This window comes from Silurus aristotelis, assembly GCF_946808225.1.
Source record: "Silurus aristotelis genome assembly, chromosome: 26".
Taxonomy (NCBI): Eukaryota; Metazoa; Chordata; class Actinopteri; order Siluriformes; family Siluridae; genus Silurus; species Silurus aristotelis.
This window is the reverse complement of record NC_139599.1, coordinates 17,049,065-17,070,030: the sequence shown is the minus strand read 5'-3', so window position 1 is coordinate 17,070,030 and position 20,966 is coordinate 17,049,065. Positions and strand designations below refer to the sequence as shown.

The 20,966-nt window shown below is 38.8% G+C and overlaps 2 protein-coding genes across 2 annotated transcripts; one reads left to right on the top strand and one right to left on the bottom strand.

Annotated features, from left to right (window-relative positions):
* Positions 1-946: 946 nt before the first annotated feature.
* LOC310720420 (globoside alpha-1,3-N-acetylgalactosaminyltransferase 1-like) lies at positions 947-11,149 on the top strand. The gene is made up of 7 exons (XM_083530978.1): positions 947-1,231; positions 3,846-3,881; positions 4,404-4,430; positions 8,484-8,528; positions 9,529-9,561; positions 9,697-9,831; positions 10,309-11,149. Exons 1-7 carry the CDS (start codon positions 1,173-1,175, stop codon positions 10,997-10,999), a joined length of 1,026 nt encoding a protein of 341 aa, XP_083387104.1. The 5' UTR covers positions 947-1,172; the 3' UTR covers positions 11,000-11,149.
* A 3,009-nt stretch (positions 11,150-14,158) lies between these two features.
* Positions 14,159-20,736, bottom strand: LOC310720428 (globoside alpha-1,3-N-acetylgalactosaminyltransferase 1-like). The gene is made up of 7 exons (XM_083530990.1): positions 20,709-20,736; positions 19,761-19,796; positions 19,336-19,362; positions 18,344-18,391; positions 17,443-17,475; positions 17,191-17,325; positions 14,159-15,375 (listed from the first exon to the last, which is right to left on the bottom strand). The coding sequence occupies exons 4-7, from the start codon at positions 18,346-18,348 to the stop codon at positions 14,685-14,687; spliced, it is 864 nt and encodes a 287-aa protein (XP_083387116.1). The 5' UTR covers positions 18,349-18,391; positions 19,336-19,362; positions 19,761-19,796; positions 20,709-20,736; the 3' UTR covers positions 14,159-14,684.
* Positions 20,737-20,966: the final 230 nt, after the last annotated feature.

The following is a 20,966-nucleotide window of genomic DNA, read 5'->3' as shown; positions in this document are numbered from 1 at the left end:
ATAATAGTAATGGCTGATGGTAACTGAGGAGGGCCCAGGTTTGGGGAGTTTTCAGTGTTAAGGGTAAAAATGTATAAAACCAGAAGGAAATGCAAGGTGTGATCAGACCACCGCTGTCATGACATGCTCTCGGGTTGATTGTGGTTTGCCGCAATGAACTGTAACTTGCTCTACTCATCCAAGTGTCTTGATTTCTTTTGAAGAGATTATTTCACAGCATTTCCCAACTAAAGTCAGAAGCCGCTCGGTCTGAGAGACAAGAATTTTCTGACGGATGGCACCTTGAAAAAGGAACCTCATCCTCATCCTCAACACTGAAAGTCCTTTCATTACACTTCCATCATTGTTGAGGTTCAGTGATAGATGCTTAAATGCAAAACTGTTCATGTAAACTGTGGTCCTGAGCCACTGTAGCAGACTTTTGATATTAATTCCAATATCCGATATTATTGACGAGATCTCTATCCAGATGTAGGGCATCGAGACGAACCAGGTAGATCCGAAGAGAAGAAAAGGACAGGAACAGTGGTCACTAGTGAGAGAGAGAAAGAGAAAGAGAAAGAGAGAGAGAGAGAGAGAGAGAGAGAGAGAGAGAGAGAGAGAGAGAGAGAGAGAGCAAGAATCTGCAAGAAACAAGCAGTTCCCTGCAGTCATATATGTTAATGCAGATGTTTTCTCACCAGAGGCGGGTGTAAACTGCTTACCAGTCTTGTTTTCTCACCAGAGTCTATTTATTCTCTTTCAGAAAGATGAGGGAAAAAAAAAAAAAAAAAAGAATCAGTAGATCAGAATCTAGGAAAGAGGACATGTGTTGTTTACTGTAAATGATCAAGTAGAAGTCAATGAGAGTGCAGTAACCTTGTGTAAGGATGTGATGACATCAGGTCTGATGGGTGTGCCAGGTAGCTTTAAAGGTCAAATCTCCCACCTGCATCACCAAATGGCCCGCCCCTCTACACACACACCCACACACACCCACACACACATGCACTCGCAAGCACACGCACGCACGCACGCGCACACACACACACACACACACACACACGCACTCGCAAGCACACGCACGCACGCGCACACACACACACACACACACACACACACACACACACACCAAAGTCTAACCAAAGTCTCTATAGGTTTTTCTGTAAGTGGAGGACAGTGAAAACTTCGCAATGCGCTCTGGACAAAATTTCTGCCTGTTTTGTCTTTTCATCACCTGTTTATTCCTCGGGTATGTCATAATTATTATTATTATTATTAGTAGTAGTAGTAGTAGTAGTAGTAGTTGTAGTGGTAGTAGGAGTAGTAGAAGTAGTAGTATTAGTATTACACTAAGGGCAGTCAGAGATTTATTTCTAGAGAAGGTCCTTTTAACATGACCATCATGATGAATATAACACACCTGCCGGGACATGCACCCACAAGCATTTGCATTTGAAGTTGAGGAACCAAATCCAATCTTTCTGCGCCTGTGTATTATTATCCTGATTTTTTTCCTTTCGTTAGTTTGCTCGTTTTTGATATTGCTGATTCCTGCTGATGCTGAATGTTATTAAATTCTGGAAATAACAATATAAGTTTTTTTTTTATGTGAGGGCAGGTGATCGTTTGTCTACAAAAGCTTCTGAGCTTTTCCTGTTTTTTTGTTTTTGTTTTGTTTTTTAAACCTGAACGCAACATTTATAAGTTTGAGCACACAATGATATCATATCAGTCGCTATAATAATAGGAACAGTGAGACGTACTATGAATGTTTGCTGTAACTGCTTTGTGCTTTTGTGGAGCTTGTGAGCATGCACTCTGGTGTAATGTTATGATGTATACAATTTAAAATCTCCATGTTGTCTGTATACGTCTAGGCAGCAATGAGACAAGAAAGTAATTGAAAGTCAGATGCCGCCTGTCTCTCAGCTTGTTTTATCAAAAAAATGAAGGAATAAATAAAATAATCCTATTAATCTGGACAGAACACACTTGCACACTGCTCTCAGAATAGCATAGGGGAAGATTCATTTAAATTCCTGAAATATTTTTACATATTTGACCATTATGACTAGGGTTCATTTTCATATTCTTTTTTTTTTTTAGCATTTTTTCATTTTTATTTGAGTGTTTAAGGATGTTCAATTCTAATTTAATTAAATTTAGTTTCTTAACAATAGACATAAAAAAAAAACAACAACAACAACAAAAAAATAATTATATATAGATATATGAATTGAATGGTGTTATTTTAGTGCAAATTAACTAATAGAGGTTTTAAACAATTAGGAATTACTTACATCGTATGTAACTGTTGTACTCTCCAAACCTGATTTTCTTGCAGAGCTCCTAATCCATCATTTGAAAAAAAACCCAAAAAAAACTAAAAAAAAAAAAAAAAAAAACCACCCAACTAGTAAACAATAGACGGAAAAATGTTACTGGGATGTAATCTAGGTGTGGCTCTGGTGGAAAAAACAGATGTTGTTGATCTCTTTACATCTCATTCACTTTCTCCTAAAACTTTAGCAAATAAGGAACCGAAACAGAAGAAAACAACCTTTACTTTAAAAACCTTTAAAATTATGATTCAATTGTTCCTTAGAAAAAGGAGACATTTTTTATTTTGTTTCTGAGCCAAACAAAAAAAGAGAAAATGACTTATTTAGGTTTTCATTTCATCCAATTAAATCGCACAGAGTGCAGTTATCACAATCTCACAATACCATGTATGATCAATGCCTTGAAATGTACAGTATTTAAAATCTAAAATCCAATCTAACATCGGATCCTAACCTGGAAGTCAAAAGAAAAATATTTTAAAAAAAAAAGGAATTTTATTGCCAGGCTTTTCTAAGAAAGAAATGTTGGACCTGTTTGCACAAATGGTAACGAATATGATACAAACCACAGCAACATATTCAGATATTATCATTTTTAAACATCTTTATTTAATCATTTGGTTCTCATTAAAAAAACACCTACAAATAAAAGAAAATGAACCCAATGTACACTTTACTGTACCGAAAACAAGGCCAAAATAAAGACAAGCTCTTCAAAATGTTGCAAAATACAGAACAATTACTGCAAATCTATCTGTAACCTGATCTAGGTATACTTTTTTGCAAAATCACCAGAGCAAGACTGGACCAATTCAAGAAGACTTAAATATCCTCAACTAAGAAATAAAGCAAATATCCAATCAGACAATCACAAGGCAGCAGCCCAGTGTATAGAAATATGTACATACAAGTCAAGAGCTTTACTTACATTTGTCAGACATCAGAACAGGAAGAAGAAGTTCTCAGTGCCTTTACACAATTTGTGTTTTTTGAAGTCAGATGGTGAATCCGGGGGTGGAGTGTACAACCCCAGTTACAAACAAAGACACTGTTAAAATGTAAACAAAAACAGAATGCAAATCTCATCAACCTATATTTTATTTACAATAGAACATATAGCATATAGCAGATGCCTTAAATGAAACTGAGAAAATGTACCATTCAAATAAGGTCATTTTAAATTTGAGGAAGTGTTATTAAAATTCAACAGTTGGAGAAACTGAAATTTCCCAACTAATCAATTTAATTGACAACAGTTCAGTAAGATGATTGGGTGTACCCCCTGAGGCTTAGGAGGATTGTTACCATCTGGCTTGTTATCAGAGGTCAGTTTTAAAAGCCGTATCTCTGATGGTATGGTGGTGTATGATTTTAACTGCATACTGCATCTATTACAACAGCATGACTTCTTAGTAGAATAGAATCATAAAACAAAAAATACAACAAAGGACACCCAGAACTGTTAAACAGAATTATTTTATTTTAAGGATAAATTGCACAAGTGTGTGTTTTATTTTTTAGGTTCCTTTACTTCAGCTTCATGTCCCCCTGGTTCAGGTAAGAAATACACAGTGTGTGTGTGTGTGTGTGTGTGTGTGTGTGTGTGTGTGTGTGTGTGTGTGTGTGTGTGTGTGTGTGTGTTATTACATATAAATCTGCATTTTATTGTTATAGGAAATTTACAGTTTTCATGTCAGATCTTCTTTATTGTATTAAAAGTTGCTTCAACTCAGAAAGCAAGGCAGCTGCAGCAGAATCCTGTGCTCGTGCTGCTTGGTGGTTTGGCTATGCAAAAACGCCCTTAAGTGCAAAACAAAGTCTGAATGTATGTGGATTTGACCTGGACCTATTGTTAGTGTTAAGTGTTAAGATGATTCTCATACTGGTTCACACACGTTCCTTTTTCTGGTCAGTGTCTATAGATGTTAGTACGTAAGGTATACAGGAAGTCTTTATATGGGCTCACACATCTCCGTTTGGGCATGACACATATCTAACACCTATATTTATTTTAAGGCAAATACTGAATGCATTTAAAAACAACTGTGTGATAAACCAAGTATAATGTTTTGTTTTCAGCCATGTGTTGAAGTGCAAACCAACTGTGTGAGTACACACACACACACACACACACACACACACACACACACACACACACACACACACACACACACACACACACACACACACACACACCAAAAAAGTGCAGCCACTCCAATTTATGATCATTGAAGGAAACTATTTTTATTGAGATGGGAGGTGGTTGCTCAGTGGTTAGGGTGCTTGACTTCTAGGCAGAAGGTTGTAGAGCAAAGCTGTTAACCTTCAGCTGCTACAGTCGTCATTAAAGGAGACTGTCAAAATGCAGTAAATATAAAGTCTAAGGTGGTAGGATGTAACAATAGCTGCTTGTGGTTGTCATGTTTTTTTAAAACCATTGAATCAATTTGTTTCAAAATGATCACACAAAACAGCTTCTCTCATGGGAAGAAGTAGCCCAGGGGCTAAGGGCGTCTGCCAAATATTATAATTGTGACAGGTTATTACAGTGTTTACCTTGACAGATCTAAAGCCTCAGGCAACATTTTAACATCAAGACTTTGTCACAAGTAATTAAAATGACAGAGTATTGATGAGAACACAATGATATATGGCTTGAAGTCAAAAAGTAATAAACAATTTTGTAAACAATAAAGTAAAGAACAATAAAGAAGCATAGAGCTTCATATTATTCTATATTCTATAAGTTTGATAACTGTTAGGTTTTCATTTCTCTCCGTCATGTTTATGTTCAATATGTTGTTGTCATCCATTAAAGATTACTACAAATATAACTTCTTAAATTTGTTTTATTTTCTGTTTACGTCTCAATGCACTGGTATAACATCTGTGCACGAGGGAGCAGCGCCAGGTTCACCTGACTCAAAATCAAAATAAAAGTCCCATCAATTAACACATGCGCACAATGAACTCTTACACATATTTGGATATACAACGGTCTCGTAATCTGACATAAAAGAAATATAATAATAATAATAATAGTAAACAACATAATATAACACAACTGATGAGAACATAACTCAACAATAACTGACAAGCATTTCTGGGCTCCATAGACATAAATGTGTCGTAAACCAAAATCGAACCCGTTCTTTTGTCAACCAAACAAGAGTTTCCTTAAAGTTAAAAAAAGCAGACAACAAAATGTTCTTTTTTCCTTTCCGTCCTGTGGGTATGCAAAAGCTTAGTTTTCTGCAAACCTCGCCTGCTTCAATTCAATTCAATTCAATTCATTTCATTTTTATTTGTTTTGCGCTTTTAACAATGAACATTGTCTCAAAGCAGCTTCACACAGATAATGTGGTGATTAAACGTAAATATGTTCTTTGTAAGTATGTTTGTCCCTGATGAGCAACTGTGGCAAGGAAAAACTCCCCGAGACGGCATAAGGAAGAAACCTAGAGAGGAACCATACTCAAGAGGGAACCCATCCTCATCTGGGTTGCACCAAATGTCCATTTGAAGCAGATATACAATGCTGCGGGGTTCAGTGATGATGATCAGAAGCAAACTGCACTCCCGAGTCAGTGCAGCAGACCACCGACACCAACTACAGTCCAATCCATCCTCAAAGCCGTTCTACTCCGGAATTACATGGAACCACCCAAGGTGTTGATGAGAAACCGTCCCAAGCTGCACAGAAGTGTGAAGATCCATGGGGGGGAGAGGGGCAGGAACAGTGGTCACTGGAGCCTCAGGAGCATGTTTAACTCGAGAGAGAGAGAGAGAGAGAGAGAGAGAGAGAGAGAGAGAGAGAGAGAGGTTGATGGGAAGAGAAGGATATGAATTATTAAGTGTCCCTATTGGTGTATGAAAGTTAATGTCACTGTGCAGTTTGGACTCCGGCAAGACTGGCAGCATAACTAAAAGGGAGAACCAGAAGGCAACACAGACATGAGGGATCTCTGGGATAAGAGACGACCCACCACACCACCGTCAACAAACCCGAGTGAACGTGTGAATGTGAGGGGACGACAGCATACAAATATCCCAGTTCACCAAACACTCTATATCCATGCTCCCTCCAGATCTGCTCCTTTACCTAAGAAAAATCTACTGATTAAAGGCTTGACTGAATAAATAAGTTTTCAACCTCGACTCGAACACTGAGACTGTGTCTGAGTCCCGAACACTGGTTGGAAGGCTGTTCCATAACTGCGGGGCTTTATAAGAGAAAGATCTGCCCCCTGCTGTACTTTTCATTATTGGAGGAACCAACAGATAGCCAGCACCTTTTGATCTAAGTAGGCGTGGAGGATCATACTGGTACAGAAGTTCACTCAGATACTGCAGCGTGAGAGCGTTAAGTGCTTTATATGTCAGTAGTAGTATTTTATAATCAATGCAAGATTTGATTGGGATCCAGTGTAGACTGATTAAAACAGGGGTGATGTGGTCATATTTCCTAGATCTAGTGAGGACTCTTGCTGCTGCATTCTGAACTAACTGAAGCTTATTTCTGCACCTACTCCAACACGCAGACAGTAAAGCGTTACAGTAGTCTAATCTAGAAGTAACAAAAGCATCAACTAGTTTTTCTGCATCCTGTAACGACATCATATTTCTAATTTTGGCAATATTTCTAAGGTGAAAGAAGGCGATCCTGGTGATATTATTCACGTGAGACCAGGATTCTTTTCAGCTCCTCTTTCACCCTATTCATCATAGGCAAGGGCACACAATGGGGCACCAAAAGGTCAACCGGGTGCAGAAAATCCAGCTCTCTTATGGCTATTAATCCCATAATTAAGGAAACCAGTTTTTTGTATAACAAATACTGGGAGTTACATTTTTTTATCCAACTACTGTAATGAGCCCTCAAACTGCCCAGTCACATTTATCAGGCTGTTGGTCAACACAACTTCTTTGTTTGCAGGGCTAAGGGTAGTATTGACTCCTTATTGAGTACATGCTTTCTGGTACAGTGGTCACTGCAGCTCCTGTGTCTAATCTGCAAAGCACCTGTTCACCATCACAGCAAAACATCCTACTTGTCATGATATTGTATTTTCGGTCTTTTTGTTTTGTTTTGCAAACTGCCAAAAACGTGGCCTTTTTTCTTAAACTTTCTGCACTCCCTTTGCATTTTTTTTGCATGTTTGGTTTTGCATTTCACCCTGTCTACATTTGCTTCTTTGGTGTCTCCACTAGCTCGTCTCAAAATGGCTGCTTTTTCATCTCTTCAGTATGTCTATTTTTGTGACAGCCTTATTGAGTGTGAGCTCTAAATGTGCTCATTATAATCTCTCAGACGACAAGGTTTAAAACATCAGTGGGACAGGAAGTGATCTGATTAGATAACAGGCAAACAGTAAACAATAATTTACTCTCTACACTTACATTTACATTTATGGAATCTGGCAGATGCCAATATCCAGAGTGACTTATTATGATCTCAGTTATACAGCTGAGCAAGTGAGGGTTAAGGGCCTCGCTCAAGGGCCCAGCAGGGGCAGCTTGCTGGTGCTGGGATTCTGCTTCTCCTCTTCATACAGTACATGAACACGCAAAATTGGCTGAAGATATAAAACCCAAAGAACCTGAAGATATAAAAATCTAAACAGAATTTTCTTGAGAAGCGCTCAGTAAGGCAGGAGAGCCGGCAATACAAGCTTAATCCCTTACAATAACAAATTCTATTAAAGTTTATTTAAACACATAATGTGTTCTGACTATTATATAAACAATAAGCATGCAATAAATATCATTCTGTAGATTTTAGAGCTTACGATACAGTTATGGCATATAGCAGATGCCTTAAATCCAGAGCTATTTACAATTTATCTCATTTATACAAGTAAACAGATATGGGGTTAAGGGCTTTGCTCAGGGGCCAAGAAATAGCAGCCAGGTGTGTTTGGGATTTGAACTCGTGACCTTCATATCAAAAGTCTAATGCCTTCACCACTAAGATAACACTTCCCTGATATCACCAGCGTGAGCTGTAAGTGTAGTAGACTGAGACAGCAGAAAGAAACATCCAGTATACTTCATATACCATCTGTTTCTATTGCAACTGATATACGCTAAGACTGTTTCTGTATATATATATTACACTTGCATATTATTATTTTACACTTCTGCCCAATCTTCTTTCAGGGAAGTAAAAAAGAATGATTATACAGAACTAATCATTCCTGCAGGGTGAGTACACACACACACACACACACACACACACACACACACTTGTTGAACATGTGTTTGTCCACTTCTGGTGAAATGCTGGTAAAAACAATGTTGTGGTTAATGAATGTTTTCCTTCTCTCTTTTTCCTCTTTTTGACAATGTGCCGTAACAACTGACCTTTATGCTGGAGGTCAATTACTTTGCATACAAATTATATTTCTCACTTGCTGCCTAATATGTTGTACGGCCAAAAGTATTCAAACACACGCTTTTTCTATATGCCGCATTCGGTTCCAAACCGTAAACACAAAGTTTTTATGAAATCTGAGAATGGAAATCTTACATTGTTTTTAGGATTGATTTGATTATTATTTTAGTTATAGTAAGAAATAAAACAGGAGTTGCCACATTATGTGTTTAATTCCTCTTAAACCACAGCAAAAACATGGTGTTCTCACTTACTTTATAGCAGCTATAAACAGTCCCCAGCTTTTTTATTTTCTCATCATTGAAGTTAATAAAACAAGAAAATTGTTTTGTCAGGCTACAGAGAACGTGTGACCTTTTTCTTTCCTGGAAAAATCTTTCCAAAGCACTGACACTGGAAACTCCTTCCATCAATGTTATATAAACAGTTTATGGTGCATCTCTGCCATACTCTTCCCTGTTAACAATCAATGCTTTTAAAAAAAAAAATAAAAAGCCTGTATCCGATCATCAATACCAGGGACCCCAAACTACTATATATTTAAAATTACATTTTCAATATGTTTTATTTATATCACATCTGTGTTTGATAATAAAGGTTGGCTTTCAAACTAAAATTTAAATTCTTTATTAACAAAGCCCAACATCACCCATCGACCAACAGCATGGTACAGTCAACATAACAAACAAATGTGATTATGATACCAAGAAGGTTATACTGTATATCTCAAAAAAAGTAATGCTCATATGTTTTTACGGCACAGAACAAAATGATAAACTAATATAGCATTATATTTATTTTTACTAACAGGATTTCATATCCTCAGCCCAGTTTGAGTAACAGGTGAGTTAAAGCATTTGCATAACAACACAACAGAAAGACTAAGTTTATTCCTTTAATTTCTCACTTGTCTATAAGTGGAAATGTGTATGTACTTATGAATGTGTGTGTGTGTGTGTGTGTGTGTGTGTGTGCCAGTCGCCCAGATATTGCCACAACAACCCGTTGGCTGGCACCAATTGTGTGGGAGGATTCGTTTGACTTGGCAGTGATTGACAACATCTACAAACCCAAGAACATCACCGTGGCGACCACCGTCTTCGCTGTAGGAAAGTAGGTTTTGACATATGACATTGTGGGTAACGACATTGCTCATATTATTACAACAATGAGCTGCCAGCTAGGGGCACTCAAGTGGCACAACAGTAAATGTTTGGTCTATCACCGGGAAAATTGTTCAATCACATCACGACTGTGTTAAAACAGTGATCCATGGCCTGGTGCCAAGAGAGCTAAAGTGGCCATGCTCTCTGGGTGGGCAGGACTAAATGTCATATTATAACAGGTTTGGATTGGACTGAATACTGATTGTTAGTTACTTGCGGATAAATCAGACTGTTATAGTAGAAGTAATACGCAGTACAGCAAAATGGGCCAAGCAACAAAGTCAATGAAATGTAGTGTTTTTAAATGTTAATGTTCTGTTAGTATTTAACCTTCTGATCACAAATCCTGGCCAAACCCACCAGAAACCTTCAGACCAAGACTTCGATCAGTTTTATGATTAACAGGCTTAATATGTTCCTGCAGGTATGTGCGTTTCCTGAAGGACTTGATAGAATCTGCAGAGCAGCACTTCATGGTGGGTTACCGAGTGCATTACTACATATTTACAGATCTTCCAGATGAGGTTCCTGATGTAAAGCTGGGAGAGGGGCGTCACTTGACCAAGATTAAAACAGCAAGCTCAAGCCGCTGGCAGGAAATCTCACTACGCCGGATGGAGATGGTTGAGAAACTAATTGAAGAGGAACTCCTGAACAAGGCAGACTACATTTTCAGCCTCGACGTCGACTCCAAATTCTATGCCCACTGGGGGGCGGAGTCTCTGGGCGACCTTGTCGGCGTGCTGCATGCCTGGTTGTTCTCAATGTCTCGTCACCAGTTCACGTACGAGCGACGTCCCGAGTCTCAGGCCTACATACCCATAGATGCAGGGGACTATTACTACGGAGGGGCCGTGATTGGGGGACGCCTCGACAAAGTGCTCAAACTTGTGAAGACGTGCCGCATGCAGTTGGATAGAGACCGAGCCAATAAAATAGAGGCGGTATGGCAGGAGGAGTCTCATTTAAACAAGTACTTCCTGTATAACAAACCCACCAAATTGCTTTCACCTGAATACCTGTGGGATGACAGAAAAGAGAAACCCAACTTCATGAAAGTGGTGCGTTTTTCACAAGTGGTCAAGAACTATGCTGAGATTCGACCAAACCCTTAATGCACAATTTACCGTATTCCCTTGTATAGATTTCTTTTATATTTGCTTACCCAAACTGATTAGACTCTATGATCATGAGATTTAAATCGTGTTTATAAGGGTATAAATAAAGCTTTGTTAATGAAACACAATAAATACAATTATTAAAGGTTATATAATTGTTTTGTATTGTTTTTAAGATTTATAATCACACTCTTGATATCATTCAAATGAGGATGGGTTTCTTTCTGAGTCTGGTTCCTTTTAGGGTTTCTTCCTCACAACATTTAAAGGAAGATTATTCCTCACCACGGTCGCCCAAGGCTGCTCATCAGGGATAAACACACATCAAACACTTTCATTCTTTAATTCTGTAAAGCTGCTTTAAAACAATGTCCATTGTGAAAAACGCTATAGAAACAAAATTGAAACTTGAAACTTAATTTACAGTTTATTATCCACCTCACTTCTTACACTAGTTTTACACTGCTGAAGGTGATGGCAGTGAAAATATTAATCCATTTCAAACATAAAAAAGTAAACATACTTAGAGAACACATGCAACCTCAAAGAAATGTCATTACATTTGGAAAAATATCCACATGCAACTCAGTTACTTTACACATACAACTTTATATATAATATAAAAGTATACACATGCAAACTCAGTAAAAACACATGCAACCTCAAAAACCATGTCTAACAAAAAAACACATGCAACCTCATAGCACATGCAATCGAATTAAAAATGCATGTTAGCTCAGAACGCATGTCTAAATTAAAAAGGGAAACACGTGCAAATTCAGGAAAAATAAAACCATTCAAAATCAGAAAATGCATGCAACCTCAGACAGCATGTCAAAAACAAGGAAATCACATGCACATGAAAAGAAGACACACGTTGCAACCTCAATCGAAACACATGCAGAGACAAAAACACATGGAAATCAGTGAAATCACATGGCAATTTAGTGAAAATTGAGGGAAAATCTCATGCAACCTCATTAAAAACCATGCAAACTCAGAAAACACATTTCAATTCAAAGAAAACAAATGCATTCTTATTAAACACACATGCAAACTTGAGAAACATCTGATACCATATCTGTAATCAATGGAAACATTAGCTGTTCTAGGGCAATAGATAAGCAAAATGTACCCTTCCTGTTGACTCTTAAACTAGACAAGACTTTAAAGGAAACCTACAGATGGATTTTCAGATGGTGCATCAGTGTAGTAATGTTGTCATGGCCTCTTATAGATAATAAATAGGTAAAACATTTTGTTATATAAACCTTGACCTTAAGGTATATAGTTTTAATCAGTAGCAGCATCAGGTTACAGTAATTTTCATAAAAGTGTCCGGTGACATGTTGGCTTAGCACTGAATTCCACTTTGTTTACATTTCTAAACCTAATAGTTCTCAATCAGGTTAGATTTTATTTGTTCTGTTACACAGAGATGGTCAGATAGTAATAACCAACAATAAAGTAGTGTAAAAATAGCAGGTTGGTGCACTAGTTTGTGTTGTAATTTCACAATGTCAGAGCTCCACATTCCCCCATTCATAACGTGAGCATTCTCATGTGCTTTTATTCTGAGTCCTGTCTCTTTATTTTTATTTACAACCCCAATTACAAAGAAGTTGGGACACTGTGTGAAATGTAATTAAAGACAGAATGCAATGATTTGCAAATCTCATAAACCAGCAGGTCAGTAAGATGATTAGGTATAAGAGAGGCAGAATCTGTGAGGAAGAAAAGATGGGATGAGATTAAGGTGGGTTCATTAAGAGATTGGCTCATTATCATTTTCAGGTTTGTGTTGTCTTTTATATAAAAAAAGTAAAAAAAAAAAAAAAAAGAAATAAAAAAAAAATCCTCTCAACAGAGTTGTAGGTTGATTGATCTTAAGCTTGTAATCTGGCGTACCAGTGTAGATTTACTCATTGAGACTTAAAGCAATTTTTATGTCACTCTGGACATGGGCATCTGCTAAAAGCCATAAATGTAAATGTAAATGTAAATGACTTCATAGTAGAAGAGTGAGGGTGCTGAACCGGCCTGCCTGCAGTCTAGACCTTTCACCATTTGAAACATTTAGCACATCATGGAACGAAAAACACAACAAAAGACACCCAGAACTGTTGAGCAGCTAGAATCCTGTATCAGAGACATATAGGACAATATTCCTCTTCTATAACTTCAGCAAGTGTTCTCCTCAGTTCCTAGATGTATGTGGATAGAAGACGTGAAGCTACACAGTTGGAAACACAGACCTGTCCCAATTTTTTTGAGATGTGTTTCATACATGCATTCAAAAGGTCCTTATTTTTCCTTGAAATGGTACATATTGTGAGTTTAAACATTTGATATGTTTTTTTTTTTTGGTGAAGAGAATATGGATTTATGAGATTTGCTGAATTATTGCATTCGGTACTTTACATTTCACACAATGTCCTTGGTGTTCCAACATTTTGGAATTGGGTTGTATGTTCGAGCTTGACTATTATTTTTTATTTGTCATGTTCCTGTTCTTCATTTCATGTTGATTATTGTGTGTATAAATACCCCTTGGTTTATGTCTTGCATTTGTGAAGTAACAACTAATTGTACCACAGTTACCAAGCCGTTTTGTTTATTGTCAATGTTTATGGTTTCTTGGTATTTGGATATTTATTTTTTTTCTCCTTCTCCTTCTCGCTGTTCTTATTTAATTTTTTGCTAATTGCCTGACATTAGCTTGATTACGTTTTGGGTTTTTTTCCTACCATTTTTAGATTGTTTGCCTCTTTATTTCTAATTCTTTCTTTGCATATTCCAGTGATGTTAGGAAGCTGTGGTGGGAGTGCAGGGTCAGTCATGATGCATCGCCGCTGGAGCACAAAGGGTTAAGGGCCCTTGTTTAGGGCTTGAACCCAGGGCTTGAGCTCCCACTTCCATAAACACTCTTACCTGCAGTCGCATCTACTCCCGCTATCGTGCTGTTGGTGCACATTATACGTGACCCACAGCCCCAGGGATTTATTCTGACCTTGCATTATTGTTTGCGTCAATTTTTTTTCTTAATGATCTCTTAGGTCATTACAGTAATACCCCTCTTTACCGCAAACTAATTAGTTTGTCTGATTTTCCCGCTCTCTCGTGGCGAGCACCAGAGATCAAAAAACTTATAGCGAATTGTTTTTATGCAGTTTTATTTTTAAATAATCAAATATATTAATAAAAACATAATGATTAATTATAAAATGAAGTAAAAAGTTTATACAGTACATTTCTAAGGTGGCATCCGTTTATCGGGATTCATTTATCGTGCGCTGATTTGGAACGTAATCACTGTGATAAACATTAGATTACTGTAGAAATTTTCTCCAGGGTCTCTAGTTTCCTCCCACTTTTTTCTCATTAATGGGTATTTCATGGCTGTAGATAATAAAAACACCTCTTGTTGATTCTTCCACGAAAACACAGCAACCTTTTTTTTGTAGTTCATATAAGAGCTGAATTACATAAAATGTAATTTTTTTTATGTAACAAAGTAAAGAATAATATAATAATTTCATATTAGCATTTTTAGAATCTAGATGCTTTGAGAATATTTACAATCAGTGCTTAGAATGGCAAGAGTTGCAGGAACATTGTAGGAATGCTAACAAAAAGGTTCCTTCATAACTGAAAGCATTGTATGGGATTAGCAGAGTTTGCATTAAGGGTTTGGTCGAACCTCATCATAGTTTTTGAGAACTTGTGAGAAACGTACTATTTTTATGAAGTCAGGTTTCCCTTTTTTGTCATCCCAAAGGTATTCAGGTGAGAGCAACTTGGTGGGCTTGTTGTAGAGGAAGTACTTGTTCAGGTGAGACTCCTCCTGCCATACTGCTTCTATCTTATTGGCTCGGTCTATGTCCAACTGCATGCGGCACGTCTTTGTCAGCTTGAGAACGTTGGCAAGACGTCCTCCAATCACGGCTCCTCCGTAGTAATAGTCTCCTTCGTCGAAGGGTATGTAGGCCTGAGATTCGGGACGGCGCTCATAAGTGAACTGGTCCCGAGACAATCCAAAATACCAGGCATGCAGCACGCCGACAAGGTCGCCCAGAGATTCTGCCCCCCAGTGGCCATAAAATTTGGAGTCGACATCAAGGCTGAATATGTAGTCTGCCTTATTCAGGAGTTCCTTTTCAATGAGCTTCTCAATCATCTCCATCCTGCGCAGCGAAATTTCCTGCCAGCGGCTTGAGCCTGCTGTTTTCATAATAATCAATCGACGCCCCTCTCCCAGAGTTACCACAGGAACCTCATCAGGAAGATCTGTAAAAATATAATAATGCACTCGGTAACCCACCATGAAGTGCTGCTCCGCAGATTCTAGGAGGTCCTTCAGGAAACGCACATACCTGCAGGAAAATATTCAGATTTGCGATTAAAGTGCACTGATCACATTCTGAAGTAGAGTTTTCTTAGTCTGAGGCGTGCTGCTAGACAGAATTCGTGATCATGATTTTAAATACTAAAGAGATCTTTAATGTTTAAGAAAACACACAAGTTGGTGAAAAGCCGAAATGCTTTTTTGAAACTAAAGAAGCCCACATTCCTATGCTGTGCCACAGACAATTGTATCACACACAGAAAAAGGTGATCTTTGCCCTCTTCTGCATACATTTTCTGCAGACAAACATTTATTACATATAAGCAAACACCCTTATTCAGAGCAAAAAAAATCTCATTTACACCACGAGCAGTTGAGGGTTTAGGGCCTTGCTCCTGGTCTCAGCAGTGGCTCTCTCCAATGTGGATGCGTTGGGAAACACTGTTTTTGCATCACGGTGTGGACTGGGATAGCCGGATAGCGCGCTTTATTAAAGATAAATTATACCAAGTGACGCAGGACACTCGAACCGGGGAGGAAACGACCCAGTTGTTGGTCCCGAAGAGCCGCAGGGGCTTCTATTCCATGCGGCTCATTATAATCCGATGGCCGGGCACCTGGGCTGTGTGAAAACACTGATCAAGGCACGGCGTTTATGTCACGAACACTTCGCGAACTGTACGAGTTGTTGGGGATTAAATCGATTCGCACCAGTGTCTATCATCCACAAACCGATGGCCTGGTGGAGCGAACCCTTAAAAACATGATTCGAAAGTTCGTACACGGGGACACACGGAATTGGGATAAATGGCTCAAACCCTTGTTATTCCCAGTACGAGAGGTCCTGCAAGCCTCCACGGGGTTCTCCCCGTTTGAATTACTGTATGGCTGTAAGCCGCGCGGAGTGCTGGATGTTCTCCGGGAAAATTGGGAGGAGGGACCTTCGAGTGCGAAAAACGAAATTCAGTACGTTCTGGATCTGAAAGCAAAACTCCACACACTGGGACAGCTAACACTGGAGAATTTGATACAGGCACAGGAACGGCAATCCCGGCTGTATGACAAGGGCGCGCGGCTTCGGCAGTTTTCACCAGGAGGTAAAGTTCTCGTTTTGCTGCCCACATCAAGCTCGAAATTACTCAGCAAGTGGCAAGGGCCTTTTGAGGTTACACGGCGGGTGGAAGATGTCGACTATGAGGTGCGGCGCATGGACAGGGGCGGGGCGCTTCAAGTATATCACCTGAATTTCCTAAGATTATGGAGCGAGGTGGTGCCTGTGTCTCTAGCGACGGTGATTCCGGAGAGGGAGGAGCTGGGACCGGATGTAAGACCTAAAACCGCGTCAGAATCCGCCTCGGCCCCCTGTGGAGACCACAGTCGCCCATACCGGCTGCCCGAACACACACAGTATGTGGTTCGGGAGGAACTTCAGGCGATGCTTGACATGGGGGTGGTCGAGGAGTCCCACAGTGACTGGAGCAGCCCGGTGGTCTTGGTTCCCAAGAGCGACAGGTCGGTCCGGTTCTGTGTGGCTTACCGAAGGGTCAACGCGGTGTCTAAATTTGACGCGTATCCAATGCCTCGCATCGACATGCTCCTTGATCGGTTAGGATCGCTTCCTGAAAAGCGTTGTTGTGACCTATAGAATGACACTATACCACCCCAACCTTTTTGCTCCCTTGGCACTAAGCTACGGATTGCTGTGGCAATCTCAGGACTTGAGAGTTTTCTATTATGCCAGATGCTGACAGATTAGTGTTATTGTAAGAACCATGCTCTCAGCCATGTTTTACACAATTAACATACTGCATGTTATTACCCACAATGCTTTCGAAAAACCTACTTCCCCACAGCAAAAACGGTTGTCGCCACGGTGATATTCTTTTGCTTGTAGATGTTGTCAGTCACCGTCAGATCAAAGGAATTTTCCCACACTATCGGAGCTAACCACTGACTCATCATGGCAACATCTGGCCGACTGATAAAACACACACACACACACAGTACGCAGCATACAGGTCGGTAAATACAGATGACAAAAAACACAAAAAAAAACATGTTTTTGTTCTATTGTTATGCAAATACTTTTACTTACTTGTTATTCACCTGAGGCTGATTGTATGCAATTCTAGAAGTATAATAGTAACAATTATTATTATTATTATTATTATTATTATTATTATTATTATTATTATTATTATTATTATTATTAGTAGCAGTAGTATTTATACCACACCAATGCAGAATTGTGTTTATAGTAACAGATCATTAGCAGGATCGTGAATAGCAGGAATGCCACACAAACTTATTCAAGTGTGTGTATGTTTATTTATGCAGTAAATGTATTTGTAAGATGTTTACAGTATGAGTATGCAGTGTTGGGGCTTTGGAAAAGTCAGAGCTAAAGCTGAAAAGAATCTTCATATTTTGTCATTTCTTGCTAGCAAGAAAAATGTTCACGATCACATCGATTTTATTTCTAACATTTAACTATAGGAATTTTCTGAAAGCGGCTTTACTGAAAGACCAGATTAGATTTCAGACCAGAGAGGACAGTTAATGCAAAAATCTCTTTACAGGAGAAAACCATTAGAGAAAACTAAATAATTCTCTTTTTTTTCTGGGTGCCACCAGAGAGCGAGTTATAGTTACATATCCAGTGTACACACACTAATCAGAACTAATGCTATTAAAAGGGTAGAATCTATAAAATGGTCAGTAAATGTCGCTATGGTATGCCAGTCGAGAATCAGACTTAATTATAAGGTCATGCAGCTCTGTAGGAAAGACGGGTAATTCCACAGGAGTCAAACATTAACTACATCATCACAACATTTAGAATCAGCAACCAGAATCTCTGTAAAGTTCATTATTAAACGCATGATCCAAATAACAGAGAGAGAATAGTGTGTGTGTGTGTGTGTGTGTGTGTGTGTGTGTGTGTGTGTGTGTGTGTGTGTGTGTGTGTGTGTGTGTGTGTGTGTGTGTGTGCTCACCCCATTGGAAATCTTAATTCTGTATCATCTTGTAGCTTTGTTTCTTTCCTAAAAGACAATCAGGCACAGATTGGTATTTTCTAGATCTAATAATAAACGTGAATCCACTGTGTTGTTTTTTGTTCATTTGACATGTGACCGAGACAAACATCTGTACATGCATCAAGAGTGAGTCATAGACAGATGTGGTGGACATTTGTAATATTTACAAATACGGTAATTCTATGGGACTTTTCGGAACGTTTATTCTTTACATTTCGAACTTTCAGTATCAGAAAAAATAATCTTTCTCTGTCGAAGATTCCATGCGTTCAGTCGTTACGCAGAAGTAATTTTTTGTGTTTTTGTGTTTATTAAAGAACATTAAATGATTACATTTAATAATTACAGCTTGCACAGGTGCACTTTTAGTTAAGGATCATTACATCTTTACTGACAAACCTTCAGTAAGTTTGTATCCCACCTTCGTGGCTTCTTTACCGGCTGTCATCAAACAAGGCTGTCATTTAAGACACAGATCTTCACTGTGCACTTGAGTGGCTTTCGTGGTTCTTAAATGGCTTCCTGAGTGTGTTTATGTAACGTCTTTAAGCAACACTGAGTGCACATTTAAGCAAATGATGTTTTAAAAAACCCCACAAAGAGCTGCAGTTACATCCAGCCACCGTAAACACACTGGGAATATAATATCCTCTGTGTTCAATCTAAACCATGTGTGGGGGCACAAGTTACATTCCATTCAAAGGAGTTACATCAAAGTCCGATATCTAAACAGGTGACTTTAGCTTTGTATAGGCTCAGGTGTGGCTTCTGCATGATTGGACTGAAAACTTGCACTTGCCATTTTTCCAGGTTATGATCTTTAAAGATACATGTTTGTGTGTGTGTGTGTGTGTGTGCGTGTGTGTGTGTGTGTGTTTGTGTGTGTGTGTGTGTGTGTGTGTGTGTGTGTGTGTGTGTGTGTGTGTGTGTGTGTGTGTTTGTGTACTCACACAGTCGATTTGCAAAGTAACACCCCACTGGAAAAAAAAACACAGAAAAACACATTCGGTTCATCACACACTCCTTTCTGTCACAGTTAATGACATATGAAGGTCACAGTCACATGCACATATAACTTTCACTCACAGACTCATTCATACCCAGAGGCAATTTTACAGAACCAAAACACCAAGCAGCATGAGGAGTGTTCAGGATTAAACAGATTTTGCTGCAGCTGCAATGTTTTTTTAGCAGAAGTCTTAAGACTCAGAGAACAAATGAAGGAGAACTGACATGGAAACAGCTGATTTTAATAACTAAAAACAATAATTTATATGTAATACACACACACACACACACACACACACACACACACACACACACACACACACACACACACACACATATAGTGGGTTGATATAGGTGTATAAATTACCTGAACCAGGAGGATTTGTGGTTAAAGTAAAGAAACCTAATGAAGAACACACACACACACACACACACACACACACACACACACACACACACAATTTTTACCAGTACATTTCCATACATACCGCATCCCTCCCCCTTCCAAAGAATCTTTACACTGGGTGGAAACCATAGACCTGGCAACCCTGGTAGGTGACTTGCATTTCACAAACATACGCCTTCATTTTGTATGAAACTAAAAGCATTTCATCATATCTCCAGCTTCTTTCATGGACATGGATGAGCATGAGATTCAATTTTCAAGATCTTTGTCACAAACTTACACTTTAGACACCAAAGTACTGAGACTCCTGACTTTTCCAGCCATTTGTGGTTCTTCCCCAAACTGTCAAAGTCTCAAAGTCGGAGGCACACAAAGTCCTCAAAGTCCTCAAAGTCGGAGGCACACAATCGTATATGAGGTCTTTGGGTGCAGTACCATTAACTTCAACCTTCATTTGAACTAAGAGACCCATACCTGTTTCAGCATTGCAATGCCCCAGTGTACAATGCGAGCTTCATGAAGATCTGCTGTACATGGGCTGGAGTGGAAGATTTTGACCTCATCACTACTGAACACTTTTGGGCTGAATGTGAACGCTGACTGCACTCCAGGCCTCCTCACCTTCTCACCTACATCAGTACCTGACTTTACGAACACCCTTGTGTCTGAATGAGCATGAATCTCCACAAGCACACTCCAAAATCTAGTGGAACATCTTCCCAGGAGAGTGGAGGGAATTATACGATCAAATGGGACTAAATGTGGAAAAAAAGTGTTTAAAAAGCACTTAACATACTTATGACCAGGTGTAAGCAAACTTTTGTTCATGTACTGTAGTTATACGGAGAATACAACCTGCAGTTAAATGAAAAAGGAACGCACTGTGAATCATTGGCTATTGCACATCACCTTTCTCTACAAAACTGTCGCTTACTGAAGGAGACACAGTTTCACGTGAGATGTTTCACGTTGAGCATTTTCTCAAGATCTCCCACCCTGTTTCACACCAATGACAAAAAATGGTGTCGTGTACAAGTACAAGGAATTTCTGTTTTGTGGTTAACAAATAGGAAGTTGTTAACGTTAGCTATATTGTAGTTACTTACACAATGTGAAATGTTTTGTTTGATTGAAATGTTTGTTTGATTGTTTGTTTGTTTGTTTGTT